This window comes from Dermacentor andersoni, chromosome 10 (assembly GCF_023375885.2).
Source record: "Dermacentor andersoni chromosome 10, qqDerAnde1_hic_scaffold, whole genome shotgun sequence".
In the NCBI taxonomy this organism is placed as follows: domain Eukaryota; kingdom Metazoa; phylum Arthropoda; class Arachnida; order Ixodida; family Ixodidae; genus Dermacentor; species Dermacentor andersoni.
The window spans coordinates 129305202-129329646 of NC_092823.1; the positions used below are offsets into that span (position 1 = coordinate 129305202).

A 24445-nucleotide genomic window follows, 5' to 3' on the forward strand; every position below is an offset into this window, starting at 1 on the left:
CTGGGATTTTTGCTTGTAGTCGATCGCTTAGTGTTTCGGCAGAGATTGGTACAGTTTCATCTTTCACATTACAATATTGTGACGTTTTCCTTGCAGCGGGCTACTTACATGGGTCTAGGGTACACAATTTCTTCAGCAAACATTTTTTTTTTTCCGCAGCTCTCGGCAACCATTCATTTAGCACTTTCAGAACGCAATATAGTCATACAGCAGCCATTCTTTCTTGGAGAGTTTGTTTACAACCAGGCTCTAACGTTGTATAGAGGCTATTTATGCAGCTTTTCTAATGAAGATTGTTGACGTGATGTTTAAAATTATCATCCGCCCTAATAGCTGCCTCTTTTTGCACTATAGCCAGTACAGGCGTGGCACCAAATTATACCGAAATACATATTTCTGCTGTAAATATATGGGTCTGGCGTTTGTCTATTCGATATTCGATTGGATGTGAACTACTTACTGTTCATATTGGATTATCTTTAGAAAATTTTGATATTCGCCCATCCCTCTAATTTAACTAATGGATGAATGAATAAATGAATAAATAAACAAATAAAATTAATCAATGAAAGAAAGAAATAACCTGCTAGGTCATCCCTCTAATTTAACTAATAGATTAATGAATAAATGAGTAAATAAATAAATAAATAAAATTAATCAATGAGAGAAAGAAATAACCAGCTAGGTGTTCATTTTTATTAGTGCACCGTGCCTATATTGCTCTACAACGTGACCGGATAAGAGCGTTGATAATTGAGCCCGTTGGCGATATGACTGCAACCCGCAGTGTCTCGCCCCGGCGTACCTCATAATCATGTTTGGTTTAGCACAGAAAACACCAAAATTTGTTATTATTATTATTATTATTATTATTATTATTATTATTATTATTATTATTATTATTATTATTATTGTTGTTGTTGTTGTTGTTGTTGTTGTTGTTGTTGTTTGACTACGCCGCTGTGTCGTTGGTTCTATCGAAGGTGCATTGCGAGGGGATGGCGCAATACCGCGCCGCACCAGGAAAGCGAACAGCGCCGTCGGATGCGGCAGCGCGCGCAAGACGCGAGTGTTGCTTGTGTTCTGCCTTTTTACTTCCCGAGAGTTTCTTACGTCATGACGGAGGTGCGCCATTGGACGAACCAGTCGCCGGAGCGGAGCCCCTGCGGTGTCTTTCTCGTTCTGCGCCTCCGCCATCTGCTGTGCCGCGCCGAGGCAATGGACGAGAAGGTGAGATGGAGAGAAAGGGAGAGATAGGGAGAGGAGTATAGGCACGCGACAGCGTGCTCGAGCGGCCGAAAACGAGGCTCATTTTCGATGCAGAGCGCTAAGGTCATCTAACCGACGCCACCGAGACATTCAGAAACGGTGACTGAGAAATAGGCGCTGTACATACGCGCATACTGAAGCACCCCCACCGCCTGTCTCTGGGCGGGAACGGATACTCTCTTCGACAAGCACGTGATTTCGAGGGAGTCGCTACGACTGGATCTTCTCGGGGCTCGCCGACCGAGCCATCTATTCCCGCTTTGTTTCGTTTTGCTGCGGTATTATACGAGGGTGTTTTTGAACGGACTGCGTACGCTCGGGGACCTGCTTACGTTTATGCAACGAGTGAAGACAGAGAACCTCGGTTTCAGGAGTGCTCTGCGTCCCGGTGAGTCCGCTGGTTTCTCGCAGAATTCTCTCCGTTACTTGAGAGCGTTTCGTAATTTGCCGGCGTTCTGTCGGCCGCCACTCGTAATGGCGATCGGTCTTGCCCTTACCTCGAGACTATCGTCGCGTCGACAACCAATTGCGCTCAATACCTAGCAAGATGCATTTTGTGAAGGCGACTTGTAGTCAAAGTAAAGATGTACATGCCTTTGGGCTTCCTTATAAACCCCCGATGGTGCATCAGAAAAAATTGTCCGCAATAATAATAATAACAACAAACATAAATATAGCGATACCACACAAGTGGCACACAGTGCAGAAATTAATCGTTCGTTTACTCAATATTATAATGTAAACCACTTGAAATCAACAAAAAATAAAAACTAATAAAATAAGAATGAACATGGAGATAATAAGACACCGCGCGTTCAGCGCATTCAGGGTACAGGTGAAGCACACTGCTCAGTAGTTGTCATAGCGATGAGGATGAGTGATCAGGGCTGTTATTCGGCGGTGTAAGGCGCTTACACGGAAGGCGCAGCCACCGAAACTCGCTGGATGGTCACCACCACAATTAGCGCAAGCAAAATCTGCCTTGCAGGCTTTGTAATCGTGGGCGCCACCGCATCGTTTGCAACGTTGATCTTTGATGCAAACTTTGGCTACATGCCCAAAGCGTTGGCACCTAAAGCATCGGGGAGGAGGTTCAACGAATTCTTTGACTGCATGCTTGGTAAAACCGAGGTCAATTTTTTCGGGGCGCTCGGTGTTGGGAGCAAACGTTATCACAACAGAAGTAGTAGGTTTCGCTGCCCATTCTTTTTCTTGAGTCTCCACCCGGCGCATCAGACGTTTCACGTGCAGAACACCTTGCGGTTTGAAGTAGTCCAGAAGGTCGCTTTCCGAATACCACACTGGTACTCCCCTAATAACACATGTGTTAGTCATGTAGGAGTGGGGCAGCCGGGCTTTAACTCTTATATCACCAATTTGAGAGCACCGGAGAAGAATGTCAACTTGCTCTTCCGTGGCGATATCTAAATAAAGAGCACCTTGCGTTGTGAAGCGGCTGCGAATCGGCGCCGAGTGTCCTTCATTAGTGGTCCCAAACCACAACCTACTGAGAAGCGGATACCTGGAAGTGACGAGTTCCCGGCGTTAGATTCGGCAGTTGAGTTCCCTGCGTTAGGGTCGGAAGTTCGTTGCATGGTAACAAGCAACGTCAGTGAGCGACCTGAGCCTAGCAAGACGGCAAAATCATCTGTGGGTAAGTCGGTTGTTCGATCTGCTGCAGCAAAAAGTGTCCAAGTTCCTCAGCGACCAGATCACAGCCAGACTCGACAACATGGAGGACATTCCCTCGCCTCAAAAGGGATGAAGAAACCAGAGGCAATGGCCAAGAGTGGGTCCCCATCCGCAACTTTTGTTGAAGTTGTGAGGCAGTGCGTACAGCAAAATAAGGAGCTCAAAAATCAGGACCTGTCCGACCTTCTGCGAGTTTTGTTTGAAGTCCTGCGTTCATATGTTCAGGCAATGCAGACTGGCCCCTTAAAGAACTTTCTACAGCTCGTTCTTTCCTTTGAGTCAATGATTACCACCTTCGTAGCGACCTTTACCTTATAATATGGCTAGTCTTCTTCAACCTCGTGCAACTAAAAATCACCGAAAAGTGCCGTTTATTATGCAATGGAACTGCGCTGGGATTATAAGTCGATTAGCAGAACTTAAATTATTTCTGAAAGATACGTGTGTTCCAGTATTGGCCCTCTCGGAGGCTGGCCTACCAAGCGGGAGATCTCTGACTGGATATGTCGCCCATAAGAATTGCAGCATAAAGTCATTTCCCGCGGGAAGTGCCGCCCTTTACATACGAAGAGAGATTCCTCATGTGGCTTTAAACGTCACCGATCTTTGCACCGATAGTATTGAGGTGGCGGCTGTGAGGATACGTCTTGGCTTCCGAACTCTTTCTGTTGCATCCGTATACGTGTCTCCGCGGAAGAAGGTAGCAATGGACTTGTTTCTGCAGCAGCTTTGTGACCGTTGTCCAGCGCCCCGAATTATCTGCGGGGACTTCAACGCCCATCACTCTCTCTGGGGTGACAGGAACACAGATTCCCGCGGACGCAAACTTGTAGAAATTATTGATAGTTTGGATTTGTGCGTGGCCAATGACGGAAGTCCCACTTTCTTCCGGCCTCCAGCCTCAGCCACATCTATAGACCTAACCTTGCATTCATCTGACGTCCGCGTGAAGTGGTCAACTGCAGCTGACCGCATGGGAAGTGATCACTATCCAATTTTTGTGTTTACTGCCGACTTCCACATGCGCGACTCTAAAATTAGCCATGTTGTTAATTGGGACAAATACAGGGAGAAACTTGCATATGTTTCTGGTGATGTGATTGACAAAATGATTTCTGGTAAGATGGCTGCTACCACAGCGGTCAAGTTGCCTAATCATTTTCCGACTCCGGATTTAAAACTCAGGAACCTTTGCGCAGCGCGCAGAAGGGCGGAGCGACAACTGATGCGGAAAAAGGACGACAGATCCTAGAAGACGACCTTCAATAGGCTTAACTCTGCCATTCGACGCCATACGAACAAGCTCTGTAGGTCGCAGTGGGCGTCCTTCTGCGCTAGCTTGACGGTTTTCTCACCGATGACGAGAATTTGGCGAGTCATTGGCAGTCTTGCTGGTGATTCTCGTCCTAGTAAACCTTTCGAAGCGCTTGCACTGCGCAAGCAGAAACCTCTCGTGTGCTTGGCAGAGGAATTTGCAGATGCATTCGTAAGTGCAAGTTCAGGAATTCATCCCTGCGCTCCGCCTGCAACATATACGTCGGTGATGCACGCCCCGTTTACACTTCGAGAGCTACAGACAGCACTCAGCAGCCTGCGGCGTCGATGTGCACCAGGTCCTGACGGCATCGCCAATCAGATGATGCAGAACCTACCTCTGGAACACCGGAAGATGCTCCTAAGCTATCTCAATCGAGTGTGGGAGACTGGCGACGTTCCTCCTTCATGGAAGGTGGCTTGTGTTGTCCCATTGCTGAAGCCCGGCAAAGAAATGACAGACTTGGCCTCGTATCGTCCTGTATCACTGACGTCGTGCGTGTCTAAGCTCATGGAGAAGCTGGCAAGTAAGCGTTTATCTTGGTGGCTCGAAGATAGAAGGGCTCTACCAACATGCATGACTGGATTCCGAACAGGTTTAAGCGCGCGAGATAGCGTCTTGGACTTGATAAGCCATTTGAACATCATAGAGCTTTCGGTCTTTCAACACTAGTTATTTTCCTAGACGTATCAAAGGCTTATGATAGCGTCCTTCAGAGCTCAATACTAAATAGTTTGCAGGCCATGGGCGTACAGGGCTATCTTCTGCGATTCATTCACTCATTTATCAGTGATCGTAAAATTCAAGTGCGGTTAGGAAGTACCACAAGCACCGAAAGGGCGGTATCACGAGGTGTACCTCAGGGAAGTGTTCTTTCCCCAACGCTCTTTAACGTTGTAATGGCTGGTCTTCCCGCTGAAGTGCAAAAACATTACAGGCATGTCCATATGTCGATATACGCGGACGACATTTGCCTTTGGTTAACCGGATATCAACACAAGCGTTTAGCTCTGATAGCTCGACAGGCATTACTTTTAGTTCAAAATTACCTTCAAGGTGTTGGGTTGACTCTCTCGGTGGAAAACTCTGGCTTCATCATGTTTCCAGGTAGAGGAAGAAGGTATGCGCGGCTGAAGATAGACCTTGATCAATCTTGCCTTCGACAATTGAAACACAAGCGCTTTTTGGGTGTCATTATTGACTACCGTCTACAGTGGCGACAAGCTGTGGACTCGGTTGTGACATCGATATCTTCGCGTCTCAATGTGATCCGTAGAGTTGCGAGTGAGCAATGGGGAAATCACCCTTCCTCAATGATCAGGTTGCACGATGCACTAGTGACGAGTCGGATAATGTATCAGCTGCCTTTAATTTCCCCCTCGACATCACAGCTGGAACGACTTGAGGTTCTGCACAGAAAGGGCCTGAGAAGGGCTCTTGGCGTTCCGCAGACTGCTCCTAACAAAGCAGTACTTTGTGAATCTCTATCGAGACCTCTTAGCCTAGTCGCTTCACAAAGGTTATTGATGCAAATTGGCCGCCTCAAGCAGTGGGCAGCCGGCCGAGCCCTTCTACAGCGCCTTCGAAAGAGATCTGAGTCCCGAGCGTACTTGGCACTAAATACTCTTGGTTACCTGGGTCTTGACACTAGAGGTCGAACTAAGAGGTTGAAACCACCTTGGTCATTCGCGAGCCTCGATTGTTCGTTGACAATTCCTCACGTACGCGCTAAGCGGAATTCTCCTCTGGCGGCAACGCGTTCGCTGGTACTGGAACATCTTGAGTCTGAATATGCACGTCATCTTCAAATCTTTACTGATGGCTCTGTGGACAAGGTCAAAGGATCTAGTGCAGCTGCTTTTCAAGTTCCCTCTTTGAAGTATGATTGGTCTGTTCGCTTCACTGCAGTCGTGTCCTCCACAACGGCCGAAAGCGTTGCCATTGAGGCAGCTCTAAAGAAACTACGGTTTTGTACGCCTCAACCTGTTGTTATTCTTACAGATTCAAAATCTGCCCTTCAAAGGTTAGAGCACGGGTTCCCTACTGATGCCTTATGTCTTAGCTCCCTACGCTCGGTGCACAATCTCCATATCAAAGGCTTCTCCATACGTTTCCAATGGGTGCCCTCGCACACAGGTATCATAGGCAACGAGATGGCGGACAGCCTCGCCCATAGAGCGCTGTCTGGGAATCCATTGAGAAGAGTGCCTCAAGACGGCAACAGACTCTTCAGAGAAGCAGTGTTGTGCCACCTCAGTTCTTTGTGGAGCTCACCTCACAAGCCATGTGTGATCAAGGGCCTCAAAAGAAACCAAGCCACCTTACTGCTCCGCATTCGCACGGGCTCTGCTCGAACCCCTGCGTGGATGTATAAGACTGGCCTGGCGTTATCACCATTATGTTCAACGTGTGGTGTTTGCGGTGACATAGAACATTACCTAATGTGCTGTACTGTGTATAACGCGGAAAGGAGGGTGTTATTCGGGTCCCTCAAGAAGACAGGAGTTCCTCACAGCTCTTTTCAAGACATTGTTTTCCCGCGCGGGAACCGGTTGTGTAGGAAGGAGGTCTCTCGCCTTCTTTTAAATTACCTGCAGGACACAGATTTGGCCTCCACATGGTGAACTGAGGAGTGACCATTTGTATTTTGTGAGGACTGTGTCTGATTATGTGATTTACTTATTTTAAGTGTCGCTACGGTGGAGCAATTGCCGGCAGCAACTGCAAGGCTAATCCCACCAGTAGCCTACAACATCTCAACTCAACTCAACTCAACTCAGGGCTGTTATTGGCATGTGGACGGTCGAATACAGTGTCGTGTGCAGGCTATGGACATTATGTGACACAGAACTGACGCAACAATGAAAAAGAGAAATGGGGAAAGAGTAATAGAGAGTTCTTGAAAGAAAACTGGGTCTCATGGCATACATAAGGAGTCACGGCTAATGTCAAGGATGCTTAGTAGGCACTCTGGTTAGTGTACCTGTGCTTTCGTTAATGCCAGATGACACGGTGTTGAACTTATAGATTAGGTAAGACTCGCGGACTTCTTGATCGTGATGGGAATGAAAGCCGCATTCAAGTATAGTGGTCCTGAGTTTTTTGAAAGAATGCCCTGGTAACTGAATATGTCTTGGTAATGGTAGCTTAGGAAGCGTATTAGCATGCGATCTGTGGTTATTCAAGCGTATTCGAAATGAGTTTTCTGTTTGTCCAATATACTGTTTTCTGCAGACTGTGCACTCAAGCATGTATACAACATTCGAGGTATCGCGATTAAAAAATCCACGAAGTTTTAGGGTAACGTCTGAGGACGTACTATTCACTCTCTCTGTGGTTTGCATGTGCACACACACATTGCAACGTGCTTTGTTGCATGGGGCGCATCCAGACGTCTTGTTGTGCTCATTTAATTTTGAGGATGTTAACATATCGCGGAGGTTCTTACACCGTCGGTACACGACATGAGGCGGTTCAGTAAAGATATCGAGAAGATGTTCACTTTGGGAAAGGACATTTGGTGCCGTTTCAATACAGAAAAGACTTTTGGCGCTGATGCCGAGAATGTTAGTACAAGATTGGTGCTATGTTTTTCGAGTAACCGGTTTCCGCTAAGAATATCGGCTCTGTTTAATTGATCTGCTCGGCATATGGCGTCTTCAATTAAATTTGACGGATACTGCCGTTTAACGAGATCACTTTTGAGTTGTTCTCAATTAGAAATGAAATCTTTACGATCGGAATACAATCGCTTGAAGCGGTGACCCTGACTGTAGGGGATACCGGTTTTGCAATGTCGTGCATGGCTGCTCTGGAAATGTAGAAGCTGGTTTCTATCAGTAGGTTAGCGATAAAGTTTTGTCAATAATTTACCTTGGGAGAGCGTAACTGTGACGTCCAAAAAGTTCACCGACGCTGACGAGTAATTGTGCGAAAATTTGATTGAAGGGTGAAAGTGATTGAACCCTTCTGTGAACTTTAACGGGCTAGCCTCCCCGTGAGCCCAAATCAAGAAGATATCGTCAATAAAGCGCTCATAAAGGAAAGGTTGCAGTTTAGTACTGGATAAGAAATCATTTTCCAGAACACCCATGAAGATATTAGTGTAATTTGGGCATATTCGAGTTCCCATTGGCGTACCACTAATCTGAACGTAATGACAATTATTAAATTCAAAGTTATTGAGCTCAAGAATGAGCTTTAACAAGGATCCCAGGGTTTCTTTATCAACAGGTTTCTCGAAATGAGAATAATCGTATGTCTTAAGGACTGCTGCGATTCCATCGGCATGCGCTATGTTAGTATAAAGAGAGGTGACGTCGAGCGTTACAAGGATTACGCTATGCGGAATGGCAAGCTTTAATATACCTTGAAGAATGTTGTTCGTATCTGTTACAAATTACGGAAATGTTCCGGGAATCTGGTTAATAAGAGAGTCTACGTAGCGTGATAGGTTCTCAGTTGAGTGTTTACGCCGGAAATAATCGGGCGGCCCGGGTTACCTTGTTTGTAAATCTTCGAGAGCAAGCATAATCGACCAGCCACAAAACTGAGCGGTACAAGTGACCGAGCGGTTTTTTTTTCATTCATCTATCTTGTTCTCCTTTAGTAGTGCCGTAAGTGTATCCTTCAAAATTCCCTGAAAGTTATCGGTTGGGTCATTCGGAAGTGCTTCGTAGAAAGTGAGATCCGAGAGTTGTCCCGTAGCTTCCTCTATATAATCCTGCTTATTAAGTAGAACAATTGCACCTCCCTTATCTGCAGGTTTAATAACAATGTCATGGTTATTGCCTAATTGTTCAAGCGCTGTTTTTTTTTTCTTCCTTCGTCAGATTCGGTCGGTAAGGAACTCAGGCCTTGTATGCCTCGAGTATATCACGTTGTACAGCATTGATGTACATATCTAGACAGTTATCGCGTTGCGGCAGTGATGTCTAGTTCTTGTGTGTGAGCACAAGCAGTCTAGTCTCGCAAGAACTTTCACGGTTATGAAGCTCTTTAAGCGTATGTTTCTAGCAAATTTGTGTAGGTATTTTAAAAGCTGAAATTCACTGAATCCACCTGATGCTGGGCAAAAATTAAGGCCTTTCGATAAGGCATCGGAAATAGTTACCGTGGAAAGGTTTACAACATTGTTGCTCGATTCAGTGGGCTTATAAGTGATGGTTCAACGAGGGCATTATTTGTATTGGCAATACATTCAGAAGGGGCTACGCCGTCGCGTATAAACTTATTGCGTTTGAGCGCGCATAAGTTGTTCTTCTTAGTATGTGTAAAGGCTGCCAAGTATTCTGATTCACGCGTCCCGAACTGCGTAGCGAGGCGCTTTTCTTCGCTACGAAGACGTAACATACGCGATTTGTAGTGATTAACAACTACATGCAGTAACTTCAACGAGGAATTAATTAATATCTGTTGCCACTTTGTTTTGTTAAAAGTGGAAAGTTCGGACGTGGCCGGTTTCAGTCTTAGCTGTAAGCCTTTTGGAACTACAGAAGCGCTCAAATAGGACGACAATGTGGTGACATGCAACTCAGAACGGATGCCTTTCTCAGCAATATTTCTAACTTTTAAGAACGTACGAGAAGGCAAACGTGAAACAGAGTTACCGGGGACTAGTAGTCAGCGGCGTTGTTTCGACTGGAGTGGTTGCGGAGAGGGTAGCGGCGACCCACAGACGGAGTTGTCTGTGTACTTTCTTCACGAGGATCGCAGCGGTTCGAAACGGGAGAGCCGTGGGTGGCGTCTGGAGAAGGTCGAGAGTAGCACGTGCTTGAAGTCTGGGTGGCACCACGCGAGAGCTTGCACGACGCGAATTCACGCCACAGCGACACGTCGTTGTCGTGGTGCTGGCAGCAAAGTTCACTAGTATGGCTAGCTATGACCGCGACACCTTCGAAGCTCGGATGGAGACCGTCGGCAGCTAGTACCCGGCTTTGCGGCAGGTATTAAAAGCCGTAGTCCATGAAGAATACTCATCTTGAGCGACTTGAGAATCCACGTAGCCGTTGATTGAAATAGCAAGCCTCCCGGTTGCAGCTCGCACGAAGGAAACGTTGCCGTTACCATTGGGACGGTTGGTACATCGAGGCTGAGCGTAGCATAAATTCTAGAGACACTCGGTATGGTCCTCGTAATCACATAAAGCAGAGGTCGGTACTTTTCAAATGCTGCTGCTCCGTTAGTGGACACCATGTCATTCGTGCCATGTCACTCGTGGAAACGGCAAACGCCCTGATGCTTCTGGCAATATATTCTGGAAATTAGAACGCCAAAGCTACGCGGCAGCCAACGTTTTTAGAGCTAATCTGAAAACGTTGGTGCGTTCTAATTGCCAGGAGATTAAAGAGCCTCTGCTGACGCTCATACAAACAAGCCACAAGTGAGTGAACAGTACGTTTACTTTATCGGCAGAAGACAAGCAGTGAACTTTCTCGTACAAGAGTAGAAATAAAATATGCATGTCGAGATACGCTGGAATCATTAACGTGATCTCGTAAACGGTTCACCTTTGTTTTCGCACATGGCGGTCTGCTAACGGACGACAACCAGCAGCGCAAGGAGATTGGACAGCGTCCCACTTGTTTGTACCGACAGTCTTCGTTGAAGATGAGCAGCTTGCATTGCGAAACAATCGGGTGACGCAGGCATCTGCTGTCGTAGCCAGCACAGCCACATGGTCTGCCCGGCATTTTAGCGTTCACTGCTTTCCAACCTGCACATTTCTTTTTGTTCTTTCTGGGGCCGCTAACGTTTCGCTCACACTTGGTGCCCCTCTATCTCTCAATATGGACATGCTCGGTTTCGTGCGCATTACGTTCGGCAGCCACATTGGCTGGTTTTTCCACCCATTTGGCTAGTAACTTCATGCACTTCCAACAATGTAAGGACGTATACTGCTATCCGTTCACGCCAAATCGCAGCCGAGGAAGGCCACGACTGCAGCAGAAAAGGACGGAACGGGGAGCACCAATCAGGGTGCGTGTAAACTCGGAGTCTATGTCGCTCTGCTGACTGCAGTAACAAATGCTTACCACGAGAGACTGCTTCCCAATGGAATTGACCGGGCCGCTACATCCGAGAAACGCAACGCAGCGACCCTACCCAAGTGAGATAACAGCGAAATGAGACTCAGCAATCAATCAATTATCCCATAAGGTTCACATAATACATTATACATTGGTTAAGATTCATGTGGCAACAGTGAGCATTCACGTACACGGTTCTCTTACGGCACATTCGGCAGTCCGACTACGGGCATAGTGCTTGCCTTCATCGCACATTGTGATCTGGTAACGAGCGACAACCACCCGCCGTGGTTGCTCAGTGGCTATGGTGTTAGGCAGCTGAGCACGAGGTTGCGCGATCGAATCCCGGCCACGGCGGCCGCATTTCGATGGGGGCGAAATGCGAAAACACCCGTGTGCTTAGATTTAGGTGCACGTTAAAGAACCCCAGGTGGTCGAAATTTCCGGAGTCCTCCACTACGGCGTGCCTCATAATCAGAAAGTGGTTTTGGCACGTAAAACCCCATGATTTTTTAACGAGCGACAACCAACAGCGCAAACAGATTGGGCGGCGTGTTCCACCTGTTTGCACCGACAGTCACCGTTGAAGATAAGCAACTTGCATTGCGAGGCAATCGGCTAACTCAGGCATCTGCTACCTCAGCCAACACAGCGACATGGACTACCCGGCATTTCATCGTGAACTCCTTTCCAACCTGCACGTATCTTTTCTTTCGCGGACCGCTAATGTGTGGCTCACTCTTGGTGCCCTAATTTGTTTCACTATGTCAGTTTCGTGCGCATCACCTTTGGCAGCCACATTGGCGGGCCTTTCCACCCATGTGGCTATCAACTTCAGACGCTTCCGATCACGTAAGCATGTCTCCGTTCACGCCGAATCGCGGCCGACGAAGGCCAAAAACACAACTTGCCCTCGGCCGCAGCAGGAAATAACGAACGGGGAGTTTCAGTTACGGTGCATGTATATTTGGAGTCTATGTCGCTGTGCGGACTGCGGGAGCAAGTGCTTACCTCAAAAGACTGCTTCCCAATGCAACTGACCAGGCCCCCATATCTGAGAAACATAACACGGCGACCATGACCAAGTGGGACAGCAGCGAAACCAGGTTCTGCGGTCGATCACTTCAGTGTAGCTTGCGCAAAGACCGTGGGTATCGAGCAAGAAGAGCAATCCTCAACGACACTTCGAATTAGATATGGGAATGAGAAAGCTTGCATTCAAGAAAAAACCCACTCTGCTCTGCAAGCACTGAAGGCCAACAACATTAAGAGAAGACAAATGCTACATAGGACATGGTGCAAAGTATAATCTAGGACAAATGGTGATGCCGCATCAGCTATTTCAGGAGAGCAATTGCACATGGCTACTTATACTAGAAAATACTACTACAGGTATGTTGTGCCTGGTAGTAAGTATGAGCAGAGAATCGGTTGACTTTTATGTTTGGAAGAGGAAGAAGAATTATTTCTAAGTAAAGAATGGGGAAATGAAAAAGCCTGCATTCATACAAAAACTTATACTTGGCACAAATGGAATTTGACATGGCCAGGAAGCTGATTAAGAAATGGCAAACTGACGGAACTCTTGTGGCCAGCGCCGTCCGTGCTTGTTCAGACGCTGCAGGCGTATCTGAACACGAAAAATTTCTAGGAAGTCTTTGTTGAGGTACCTGGATGACTCGGGCCAATATCCGTGCTGGTGAAATGATGACTGAAACTCTTTTCAGTCCTGACGCAGTCCTCCGTAGACTTGATATCTCATCCAAATACTTCTGTATGCGCTTCTTTGTTCGTGGTGTAAAAGCCTTGCAAATTCGTCTCCAGCCCCTTTCTGTTGGTGTAATGGGCCTCCTGTGATGACCAGATGTCTTCAGTGCAGACTTGGTTGGGGCAGAACAGTAACACATGAGATACAGCACAGATTCGCCAAACTCATGTAGTGTTTTCTTTTATGTTTGAACCAATTATGCTCAACCGTAAATATGAACAAACATTGATATCATCATCTACAAACAAAGAACATGTACCTCAAGACTACCAAGCCAATACAGCATATGTCAAGCATACATATTTCCGAACCCGTTGTTGCTTACCTTGTAGTAGTAGGCAAAGTCCACACAATGGCCTTGTTGTAGCAGGCAGTAGCTTCTCTTTAGTGCGTGAAGTGTGTTGCTTTACACTGGTACCATCCTCTTTACTGCATGTCTGTAGCAGAAATTTTGACTGCATGAGAAATTGAAAAAGCACAGTTTTTCAATATGAAAAGCATCAAGCTGTTATATATATATTGTAATTGTTTGTGACCGCAGAATACAGGCAAATGTACACTTTTGTAGGGTGCGTAAGCAGCACGTTAATATTAAAAATATTGCTGCTGTCCATTAAATTGATGTCTGCCCAACTATAATGCATCTCAACAGCTTAAGTATTATTAGGATCACAAATGAGAACATTTTTGCGCTCATTTATACTGTAGGAAAGGCCACACTTGTGGTTTCACAAGCAAATGCATGAAAGGCATGAAGCATGCGCTCGCAGCGCGATGTGTGCGCGCATGTTTGAGCCTACAATCAGCCTCGGAGATCAGCTGTGTGTTTCTGAAAGTTCCATTCACTAATGTGACCTTATTATCCTCTAGTTCTAAGCTGCGGTTTAGGAACAATAGAGAGTTTTAGCCCAGCGGGTTTACGGCCAGCGGAGCGGAGCGGGCGAGCGGAGACGCGACTGCGCATGCGCACCACGCTGAGGCGGCCAGCGGTTTTACGGAGCAGCGTTTACGCCCGCTGGAAAGCACTTCCCAGCGGAGGGTATACGCAGCGCGCGAGCGTGCGTAAGCGCGCGCGGGCGTGTATGGGAAATGCAAGATGGCAGCCGCGAACATGGACGCCGGCAGTTCTGCATCGACGACGGCGACTGCGGCGCTGACCCGTACATTAGTACTCAGTTCATTATTAACAAATAATGTACTGAGAACATGTAATATATCTTTATTCAACATTTCTTGCATAATAAAAGCAAGCGTAATTCAAATTCATTTCTCAGCAACTCCTATTCGGACCACTAGGTGGGGCAGCAAAGCGCCCCGCTCTTTACCCCGCTCGAGCGGGTGAGTGATCCGCCGAGCTAAAACTCTTTTTTCGCGAGCCGCTCCGCTGGCGCAACGGTGGCGACCGCGAGCGGAGCGAAACGTAAACCCGCTGAGCTAAAAGTCTCTAATGAAACATACGTGACGATCGTAACAGCGTAGGCACCGTTCTGCTACGATAGGAGCTAGGCTGTTAGACTTTGACAAGCGTTCAAACTGTTAGCTGCAAATTACACTGCGTGACAACTTGGTTCGGTGGATGATATTTTCACCCATGAATAAAATAATTTTGATGAGTACTAACAGCATGCATTACAGTGTAAACTATACTTCTACATCAAAACGACCGTTTACGAACTGCGCGAGCATCCAGAGCACAGGTAGGTGCTAGATTACACGTATCTTTATTCTATATAGCGCATGATCCAAGAATGCGGCATCAGCGTTTATAGATATATAAATGTTGGGCTGTAGAAATATGCGAGGTGGTACTGCGGGGTTAGCACGTTTTCTTTCTTTTTCGAGAAAGAGAATGATAACCGATTTTTTTCGGTTGTGTTCGTTTCCTTCTCTACGACGTACTCACACGTATTGCGGAAATTTTGTCCTCAACAATACCCATCGCATCGTTTAAATGCGATCTCTCTCTAATATTATGACTTTATATGGCAAAAAGGCACTGCCGAAGCACATAGCTTATATATTATCGCGTGGTAGTAACGTGTAAAGAACACAGTAGCAGTACTGTGAAAGACTAAACTAACTTTTCTTGGGCGAACCTGTACCCACAAAAACAGGCTACACTACGCAAGAACGGCGACAGCGGTGAACACAGTCGGCGATCATCAAAATCTGATCAGCGGGTCAAGCGCGTCGGCTTTTATACATCTGTCGTCGAACGTTCCAGAGTAATCGCTGGGACCCGCCTGTCTTCCACAAAGTTCTACATTATTCGCGTCGCGCATACGTGCAATCAGAGTACACAAGGGTCGGTCAAAGACTAGCGGATGGAACCATCGGTAACATTCCAGAAACTTCCGATACATGCAGGCGCATCCTGCACTGTGCGATAACATTTGTTAGGCGGTGAAACGTGGTCGCTCGATAAAGATAAACAACTACACGAGTCGATATGTATCATGCTGGTTCACCTGCCGCAGGGATCACTGTGTTGAGCAACGCGACCGGCCTCATGCAGGAAGCTAGCGTAGACATAGTGATTTGAAGCCTACTAGACTTTGATAGATTAGATTATGGGGTTTTACGTGCCAAAACCACTTTCTGATTATGAGGCACGCCGTAGTGGAGGACTCCGGAAATTTCGACCACCTGGGGTTCTTTAATGTGCACCTAAATCTAAGTACACGGGTGTTTTCGCATTTCGCCCCCATCGAAATGCGGCCGCCGTGGCCGGGATTCGATCCCGCGACCTCGTGCTCAGCAGCCCAACACCATAGCCACTGAGCAACCATGGCGGGTAAGCCTACTAGACTTGTAATGCGTGAGAACGATGCCGGTGTACCACAAATATTTGATAGCGCCTGCCGCTTAGATGTCTCGTGGTTGCCTTAGGTTGGCCGTACATGAGCATGCGCTCTTATGTTTTATGTTTTAGTCCCTACCCCAAGCGATCAGATAGTGAGAAGAGTTGCCATTTCATACTGGTAATACAGAGACACCGCATCTCTTCGTTGAATTAAAACCGATGTACGCAAAATAGTGCACAACACATACACACACCGCGGCTGATAATGCGCGTCACATGTTTGCGCACCCAAGAGATATATTTCCGCGTACTGTAGTTGCCGATGCACCGAAAGGCTTCCCTGACGACCTTGTATGAACGGACATTGCGTAAGTTTCACAAAGTACGATCTAAAACATCTCCAGATGGTTCCGCAGCACGCGACAGCAATACTCTCAAGCAGCGCACCGCCGGATCGCACAAGCCAGAGAGTAGGAAAGGCTCGCCGCGCGTAAATCGAACACAACAGATGGTGCTGGTAAAGCCCCTTAAACTTAGTAAAGTGGTGACACTCTCCTCCTCCGGCTTCACTCCTCCTCGTTTCTCCTCTCTTTCACGCTCCATCCTCGACCGCAGCTCGAGCGTAGCAACGGTGCCAACATGCGCTCCTCGCCACTCCGTAGACGCTTTTCGAGCGAAAATGGCGCTGAAGCACGGCGCAAGGGCCCACGTGATGCTATTAGGCCAACAGCGGCGCGGCTTCGGCCTCGGCCAGAGGGCGCGAGGAGGAGTAGGCATTCTTCAAAGCGTGGCACTACTTTACGAAGTTTAAGGGGTTTTCCTGCTCGCCCGATGAAAAAGTCTATACTCCCGTGTCAGGTGGTCGGCAGCCATTAGGAGCTTCCTATATTGCCCGCCACACGCGCAGGCCGACATGTGTGACCGAGATAGCGGCGGACAGCCGCTGAGGATCCTGGACGTGGATGGGCGCGGTCTGGTGCTGGACGAGCATGCACTGGCACGCGTACTGCTGGCCGACCACGTCAAGGACAAGCCCGTGGTCGTGATAGCAATAGCCGGAGTCTTCCGCAAGGGGAAGTCCTTCCTGCTATGTTTCCTGCTCCGGTACCTGCGCAACCTGGGCCGGGCCGACTGGCTCGGTGATCCGAACGCTCCACTGGATGGCTTCGAGTGGCGCGGAGGCAGCGACCGCCACACTAAGGGCATCGTGATCTGGAGCGAGGCTTTCTTGGTGAGAATGTCGGCAAGAACGCCCCATCTATCTATCTATCTATCTATCTATCTATCTATCTATCTATCTATCTATCTATCTATATTGTAACGAACGAAGAAAAACCGCCGGTCAGCCAGGCGCACCCCCAGCATTTCAAATATAATGAAGAGGCACACACACATATATACATATGTTCCATGTCAGCGCTCGTGAGTGTAATAAACAAGTTATAGCATTTTACGTGCCAAAACCGCGATTTGATAATGAAGCACGCCGTAGTGGAGGACTCCGGAATAATTTGGACCACGTCGATTTCTTTAACGAGAACCTAAATCTAAGTACAAGGGTGTCCTTCCATTTCGTCCCCATCGATATGAGGCCGCCGTGGCCGGGGTTTGATCCCGCGACCTCGCGCTTAGCAGCCCATCACCACAGACACTAAGCAACTACGACGGGTGTCCGCAAGTTTATACCCTATTTTAGCCTTCATCAAATTCAGCGCCTTTGAACATTCAGTTCTCCCTGACCCAAGTTTCCCTCCTACTGCAGATGTGATACAGGTAGGTAGATAGGTAGGTAGGTTGATTGATTGATTGATTGATCGATTGATTGATTGATTGATTGATTGATTGATTGATTGATTGATTGATTGATTGATTGATTGATTGATTGATTGATTGATTGATTGATTGACTTCTGGTCAACAGTACACGTCACGTCGTGACTAAGAGCAAGATTTGCAAAAAGGTTATATTTATTTTGTGAGCAACGTTGTCACATCTAAGTGGTGCGTGCATAGGTTTCTTCTGGCAAGGCATTCGCAGCTCTTTAAGCATCCTATTTACGCTTAATCTGACGGCAGTACTGCAACTTCTTCACGATCACGCGCTCTAAATTAAATAGCGGGGCTTACGTGCCGAAACCACGACCTGATTATGAGGCACGTGGCAGTGGGGGACGGGTAAACCAAGTTAATTTTGACCACCTGGGATTCTTTGACGAGCGCCCAATGCGCGGTACACATGAGCGTTATTGTATTCTACCCCGTGAGAATGAGGTCGCCGGGGCCGGGATTCGATCCCGTGACCTCGCGGTATTCGGCAGCGCAACGCCTTAGCCATTGTTCTACCGCGGTGGATTATAAAGTACTTCAAGTGCTCCTTTCCTTTCCTTTTATGCTGGTAATATGCGCAGCGCTATAGATGTGCTAGTCACGTTGCTTTCGCCGCCCAAACGCTTCGAGCAGTTAGCTTCTTGAATGGGAGGATATCGCCCTCATCGCGGGTGTGAGTTAGTGCATACAAACCCTTGCGCAGGTGAAGACATCTAGGGGCGAGGAGCTGGCAGTGCTGCTGATGGATACCCAAGGGACCTTCGACTGCGAATCCTCGAACGAAATACACCGCGACATTTTTGCCCTGAGTGCTATGATAAGCTCCGTGCTCGTCTACAACGTCTCCCAGAACATTCAGGAGAACTACCTGCAGCATCTGCAAGATTTCATCGAATACGGCGTGCTGTTGAAGTCTGCTCAGCGGCAGCATCAATCTGCTTCTGCTGTGCAGGTAACCTCTTTTAAACCTCGTCTTCTTCCTCAAACAGAGCCCTGGTCACCTGTTTTACGCATTGCGCATTTTGGACCGCGTAAGACGCCCAAAAATTTGTAGGCGCAAGTTGGCATCAGCTATAGCTCAACATGGGGATAGCGGGAGATTGCTGAGAGAGGCCTTAGTCCTCATACAAATACAAATTTACACATGTCTAGGTTGACGGTCATGATCACGAAAACCCTCAGCTTAATTTAGCGTATAGACATGGAAGAGTCCTCGCGGAAAATTTCACGATGGAAATATGAGCGGCAGCGTAACAAAAAGCTCGCGAAAAGGGCCGTTTTCGATACTGAAACTGAAAAAAGGGCGCCGCTATTACCACTCGCCGGAAGTGACCTATATCCTAAAAAGTTCGTCTCCTTGGAACGACCTACGAGATAAGACGGCACCGGCGGCTGGCCCCGGGCCCGCTGAAAAATCTCGGAGGCGGCGTGCTGGGACGCTTACGTCATAGCGACAACCACTATGCGCATGCGCCGCCTACTTAGACTGCTAACAACGAAGCTATAAATGATCAGCTCTGCGTTTCGCCAAGGTTCCTTCAGTGTTGCATGTTCTCAGTTATGACAAGTTTGACCAAAATGAAATTTTGTTGCAGTTGCCCTTTAAACGGTTGGCCTTTTATCGACAATCTACACTGGCATATGGCTATTCTTGTGTATTACCACTGCACCCGTGATTTTCCATTCCATTTGCTTGTTTCGCGGTATTTACCTTCGCAGGCTTCCTTGTTAGCATCCGAGTTTCTGAAACATTGGATAGTAGCGCGAATACGCATATTATACAAAGTTTCTTTACCAAGTGCACATTTAAGACATTGCACACGAGTACAGTCATTTATCTAATGTAGTACAATAGAACCTCGTTCACACGTACGTCTAGGAAAAAAAACGCGAGAAGAAACGTGCGATCCAAAGCCACACAAAATTTGACAGACTCAACTGTAGTAGACATCTACGTAATGCGAAGCGTTATGCGAATCGCTACAGCACGAGACGCCGGCGCGAGCCGATCGGGTCGGAGATGCGCGTTATCGTTTTTTTGCGGCTCCGACGAGCTTACGCTTGCGCTCCTCAAATTCAGCCAGTGTCAGCAGCTTTTTCGAGCTGGACGATTTCATGGGAGCCCATTCGGCGCGAATCGTCGCCCCACGAAACGCCAACGCACGTCAAGCTGCTACGGCGGGAGCGAACCCGCCGTGTTTGCTCAGTGGCTATGGTGTTGGGCTGCTGAGCACGAGGTCGCGGGATCGAATCCCGGCCACGGGGGCCGCATTTCGATGGGGGCGAAAACACCCGTGTACTTAGATTTAGGTGCACGTTAAAGAAGCCCTGGTGGTCGAAATTTCCGGAGTCCTCCACTACGGCGTGCCTCATAATCAGAAAATGGTTTTGGCACGTAAAACCCCATAATTTTCTTTTTGAAACCGAAGCGAATTCGACTTGGGCGACACGGGAGCGCGATGCCGCCAGAGCGAAACATGGCATTCAGTTCGCGCTGACCTCAGAAGCGAACAGCGGCGCGTTTGGGTTATCGTATATTAACAGCGTGCAGTGTTCCAACGGCACTACGCTCTACGCGCTGTGAAACAATGATAGGAGAACATGCCTATCGCGCTAAGGCTGACGGCTCTATGGACAGGTTCTACCGTTTATCGTACACCATATGGAACAACGCCAACAAGGAACACGGACGGCTTGCTATAGAGCGCCCTTTGTTCAGATCAATTACATTTTAAGTACTTCACTGATTCATGAGGTTCAACAACTCCCCCTCCCCCCCCCCCCAAAGAAAAGAGAAAGAGATCAGGCAGAACCCATTTCAAGATGAATGTCAACGTTAATGCGATTATCATTGAAGCGATGTAGCCACAAGCTGTATGGCCACCACTAAAACGCGTCATCTATGAAACGTGTATACAGCCAGGTCTGGTCTTATCAAACTATTCCCGGCTTTTTTTCTACTGATACTGTAAACGCCTCTTGCTTCTCTCGACTGCTGACAGGTTGGCGCTTCCGTCCAGTTTAAACCTACGCGTTTCTGGAAGGTGTACGTTAAATTATGGAGTTTTACGTGCCAAAACCACTTTCTGATTATGAGGCACGCCGTAGTGGAGGACTCCGGAAATTTTGACCACTTGGGGTTCTTTAACGTGCACCTAAATCTAAGTGCACGGGTGTTTTCGCAATTCGCCCCCATCGAATTAAATGCGGCCGCCGTGGCCGGGATTCGATCCCGCGACCTTGCGCTCAGCAGATTAACACCATAGGCACTGAGCAACCACGGCGGGTAAGGTGTAGGTTACCTACGGTTCTCACTGGGCGAATCCCTTCGCATTTCATTGGGATGTTCTGAGGGGTCTCCGGATTTTTCCTTCAGCATACGCATGCCCCATTTACTTCCGCATGCCCCATTTACTTCCAGTATGTTTTTGTCCCTAGGTAACCGGCTCGAGCCTGGAATAGTAAGGCACTGCCCTTTGTGTTATCGTACAGATTTTCCCTTCTAATTTCTTTCTTCTCATTGTAAATCTCCACAGTCCTTTTTTGTTTCCATTCTTTGCATCCAGTTAACTGTCTCTGTTTCTCTCGCTTTCTTTCTGATGATGATTCCTTGTTGTCTCTTTACAGCTTCAGTTACCATGTACTTTGTTGCCAACATTCGTGACGTCTTCCACCATTCAGTGTTCACGCTTTTCAAGTGCACATACTTGTGCACTTTAGCTAGCTGGCCATTCATTTTCATTCGTGTTCGTGAGTCTGTGTTCAAAACTAATTTTGCTCTGTGCTTCTTTGACTTCAAACGAGGCCCAAACCATGTCACCCTGCACTGCCTCATCTCTGGTTTTACAAATGAGGCAGTGCAGCGCTTCCCACTGAACATGCTGCGTCATCTAGCGGTGCCACCGCGAAGTCTACGCCTGGCGCCGGTGTGACTGTATATGCAGATACGGTTCACTGAATATATATGTCGCGGGTTCAATTTCAACAAATCGTTTAGTAATTGGTCAGTATGGCTAAAAATATATAAACTTGAGCTAAACAGTAAAAAGACAAAATATGTTGATTTTCGACCAAGACACAAATGCATACTCCGCGGAATTCGTTACATTTCCAGGCTTCTTGAGCGAACGCGCTGTATGCCATAAGTTCCTTGGCGTTAGTTTCCATCAAACGCCAGATTCGTCATTCCGCATCAACAAACTTCGTACGGACGTTTCACAGTCCATTAGTATAATCGGAGAAATAAGGTGTTTGTTTCCACATTGGGCAGCAAAGCAACTTATTATACGTCAGTGTACTCGCGAATCCATTACTGTTTGCTAACTTGGCGCACAACCACTAAAACAAATAAAGAATTAAGGTATCCATAGACTTCAAAAACGAGTATTGCGCTTAATGAAGGCGTGGAACGCCTTACAATATGCATTCCGCACCCGCACCATTCCGCATTCCGCACCACACTTTCACAGGCGCTGCATTCTAACGTCTGAAAATATATATTTTTTTTTACAATAAGATAAGGAGAATCGTTTGCGACAAAATGAGATCAAACGCTGATGCATTCCGTGATGCTTATTTTCGGAAACGGCATACGTATAGCTTTCGAGACACTGCGTGTTACTGTGGGAGAATCCGGACAAATTGCGGCAGGCAAGAACAAAGTTACACACATGATTCCTTAGCTACTTAATACACATCATGTTATTACCAGCATGGTAGAATGCCGCTCAGCAGCGTTTTCTCAAAAAACAAGATGAGTGCTTATCCACTCATGCTCCAGATGTTAATTTTTATTTTTGATCTGTTCTCTTTTCAGAAGGGTGTGACACAGGTGCGCTGCGCGAAGGCGGGCACAAGTGTTGCACTGTTATACCTAACCTTACATTCTGCTTTTCGACTTGTACGTTTGAAATGTTTACGACTCCGTTGCTGAAATGAAGATCTTGTCGTTTTACTTCTATGAGTAGCTTGTTAAATAATATCTGACTGCGTGCCTTCTTATTTTTATTTTTTAATTATAAGTGTAAAATTATGTGCGCTTCTTTCATTACCGTGCTGTTGAAAATGCAGTAGCCCATGGTGCAGATCGCTTTGCATGTTGTAGGTTATGGCGGCATTAGGCACGTCGTCGGGTCACATTGTCACTGCTGCTTTTCTTTTTCAATTCCTTCCTACACAATCAGGGTATGTGTATACCTGAATACTATGTATGGTCAGCTGCACTACTTCGTGTACTAGTTAGATGAATTTCACTGCTCACATAGCACTGCATAAATTTTAAATTCATTTAACCCACGCTTTGCACGCTGACGGAGCCGCCATGCTTCCAACTCCCCTAGGCATCACTTAATTAGTGCTAGAGATTACCTCTAGTAATCCTTGCAGGAAACTCGTTCCTACCGCTCATTCCTTGACTCGCCTTCATCCCATGGCGAATGAAATTGCGGACTTCACCATGGACTGCGTGAAAATCCGTTATTCGCAGGGGGAAGGGAGCATGCGACCCTTCCAGAGTTTGTGGTTTCTGGTTCGAGACTGGATGTCGCCGAGCGAGATAGAGTACGGCGCAAAGGGCGGCCGAAAGCTCCTGGACAAGCGGCTGACAATCGCGCCAGGGCAAGACGAGGACCTGCGGCGGCTTCGCGAGAAGATACGGAGCTGCTTCAAGACGATCCGCTCCTTTCTCATGCCTTTCCCAGGCGAAAAGGTGCAACTACTTTAACGGTGTTCTTTGTATACTTTTGTAAGATTTTTAATATTTCAAATATTGTTAATATTACTTGTATACATTCGTGTATACATGTAAATGTGTGTATTATGTGCTTATCGGGGCTTCTGTACGGATACATGCGCATTTGAATTTTTTTTGTTAGTTCACTGTTGCTATTTTCTCTTTCTTGTAATGAGGTTTTGCACGCTGCCTATTAAGTGTAAACTAGCTGGCTTTGGTAGGCCTGATGAATGTACTTTTCATAAAGACTTCTCGAATTTTACGTGGCCAAACCGCGATATAAGTTAAACCTCAATATAACGAAGTCGGTAATATCGGCAATTTGCTTCGTTATATCAAAATTTCGTTATATAGAAATTTGACCTTTTATGCAAATAAGTGCAGCCGCCGATGAATTTTCGTTGCACTAATGGGTCAGCAAAACATTCCGAATTATCGGGCAATCGGAAAAAGGCAATTTGAATGAGAAGGAAGCCTAATTTGTTCAATCTGAATGTTGGCGCCAAAATATATGGTTTTATGCTGTTTAGACGTTATCTTCACATCGGTGGTACTATGCAAAGCCAGCCACGCTTCCGCGTCTACTCCGCGCCCGTGGCTGTTAGTGTCGACCGTAGTAGGACCACGCTATCGTAAAAAGAATTGGCAGCGGGGAGTGAATGCGCCGTCTGCCTCTCACTTCAACGCCGAATCTCGTTTCAATTTCAATCTCAATTTCAAATTTCTATCTCCGAAACTCGAGATTACGTAACTCAGGAAGACAGCGCACAAGACATCACGCCATCTCGGCACGCCCACTCTTTTCACACGCGGCCAGCTGAGCTGACGTTCATACGCAGCCACGGTTGTGTGAGGAAAGGAGACGCTCGCCAACCTGCCCCCCCTCACTTCTCTACCCCCCTTCCTCTCGTGAACGCGCTCCCCTCCATCCTTTCGGCTTGCTCGTGCGGAAGACTACGCTCATCAAGCCTCCATCTTTCTCGGACCACCCTCGCAGTTTCACTCGCACTTGA

At 47.2% G+C, this 24445-nt stretch overlaps 1 protein-coding gene across 2 annotated transcripts in view; it reads left to right on the forward strand.

The window, feature by feature from the left end:
• Positions 1 to 1248: 1248 nt before the first annotated feature.
• Positions 1249 to 24445, forward strand: part of LOC126543700 (atlastin-1-like) — a 60874-nt gene continuing 37677 nt past the window's right edge. The window contains exons 1-4 of one of the 2 annotated variants that reach the window (XM_072285060.1): positions 1249 to 1657; positions 16783 to 17106; positions 18405 to 18653; positions 23187 to 23408. In XM_072285060.1, the coding sequence (XP_072141161.1) occupies positions 16789 to 17106; positions 18405 to 18653; positions 23187 to 23408 (789 nt within the window). In that variant the 5' untranslated portion in view covers positions 1249 to 1657; positions 16783 to 16788. The remainder of the gene's footprint in view (positions 1658 to 16782; positions 17107 to 18404; positions 18654 to 23186; positions 23409 to 24445) is intronic. The other variant, XM_050190806.3, reaches the window with a different exon arrangement.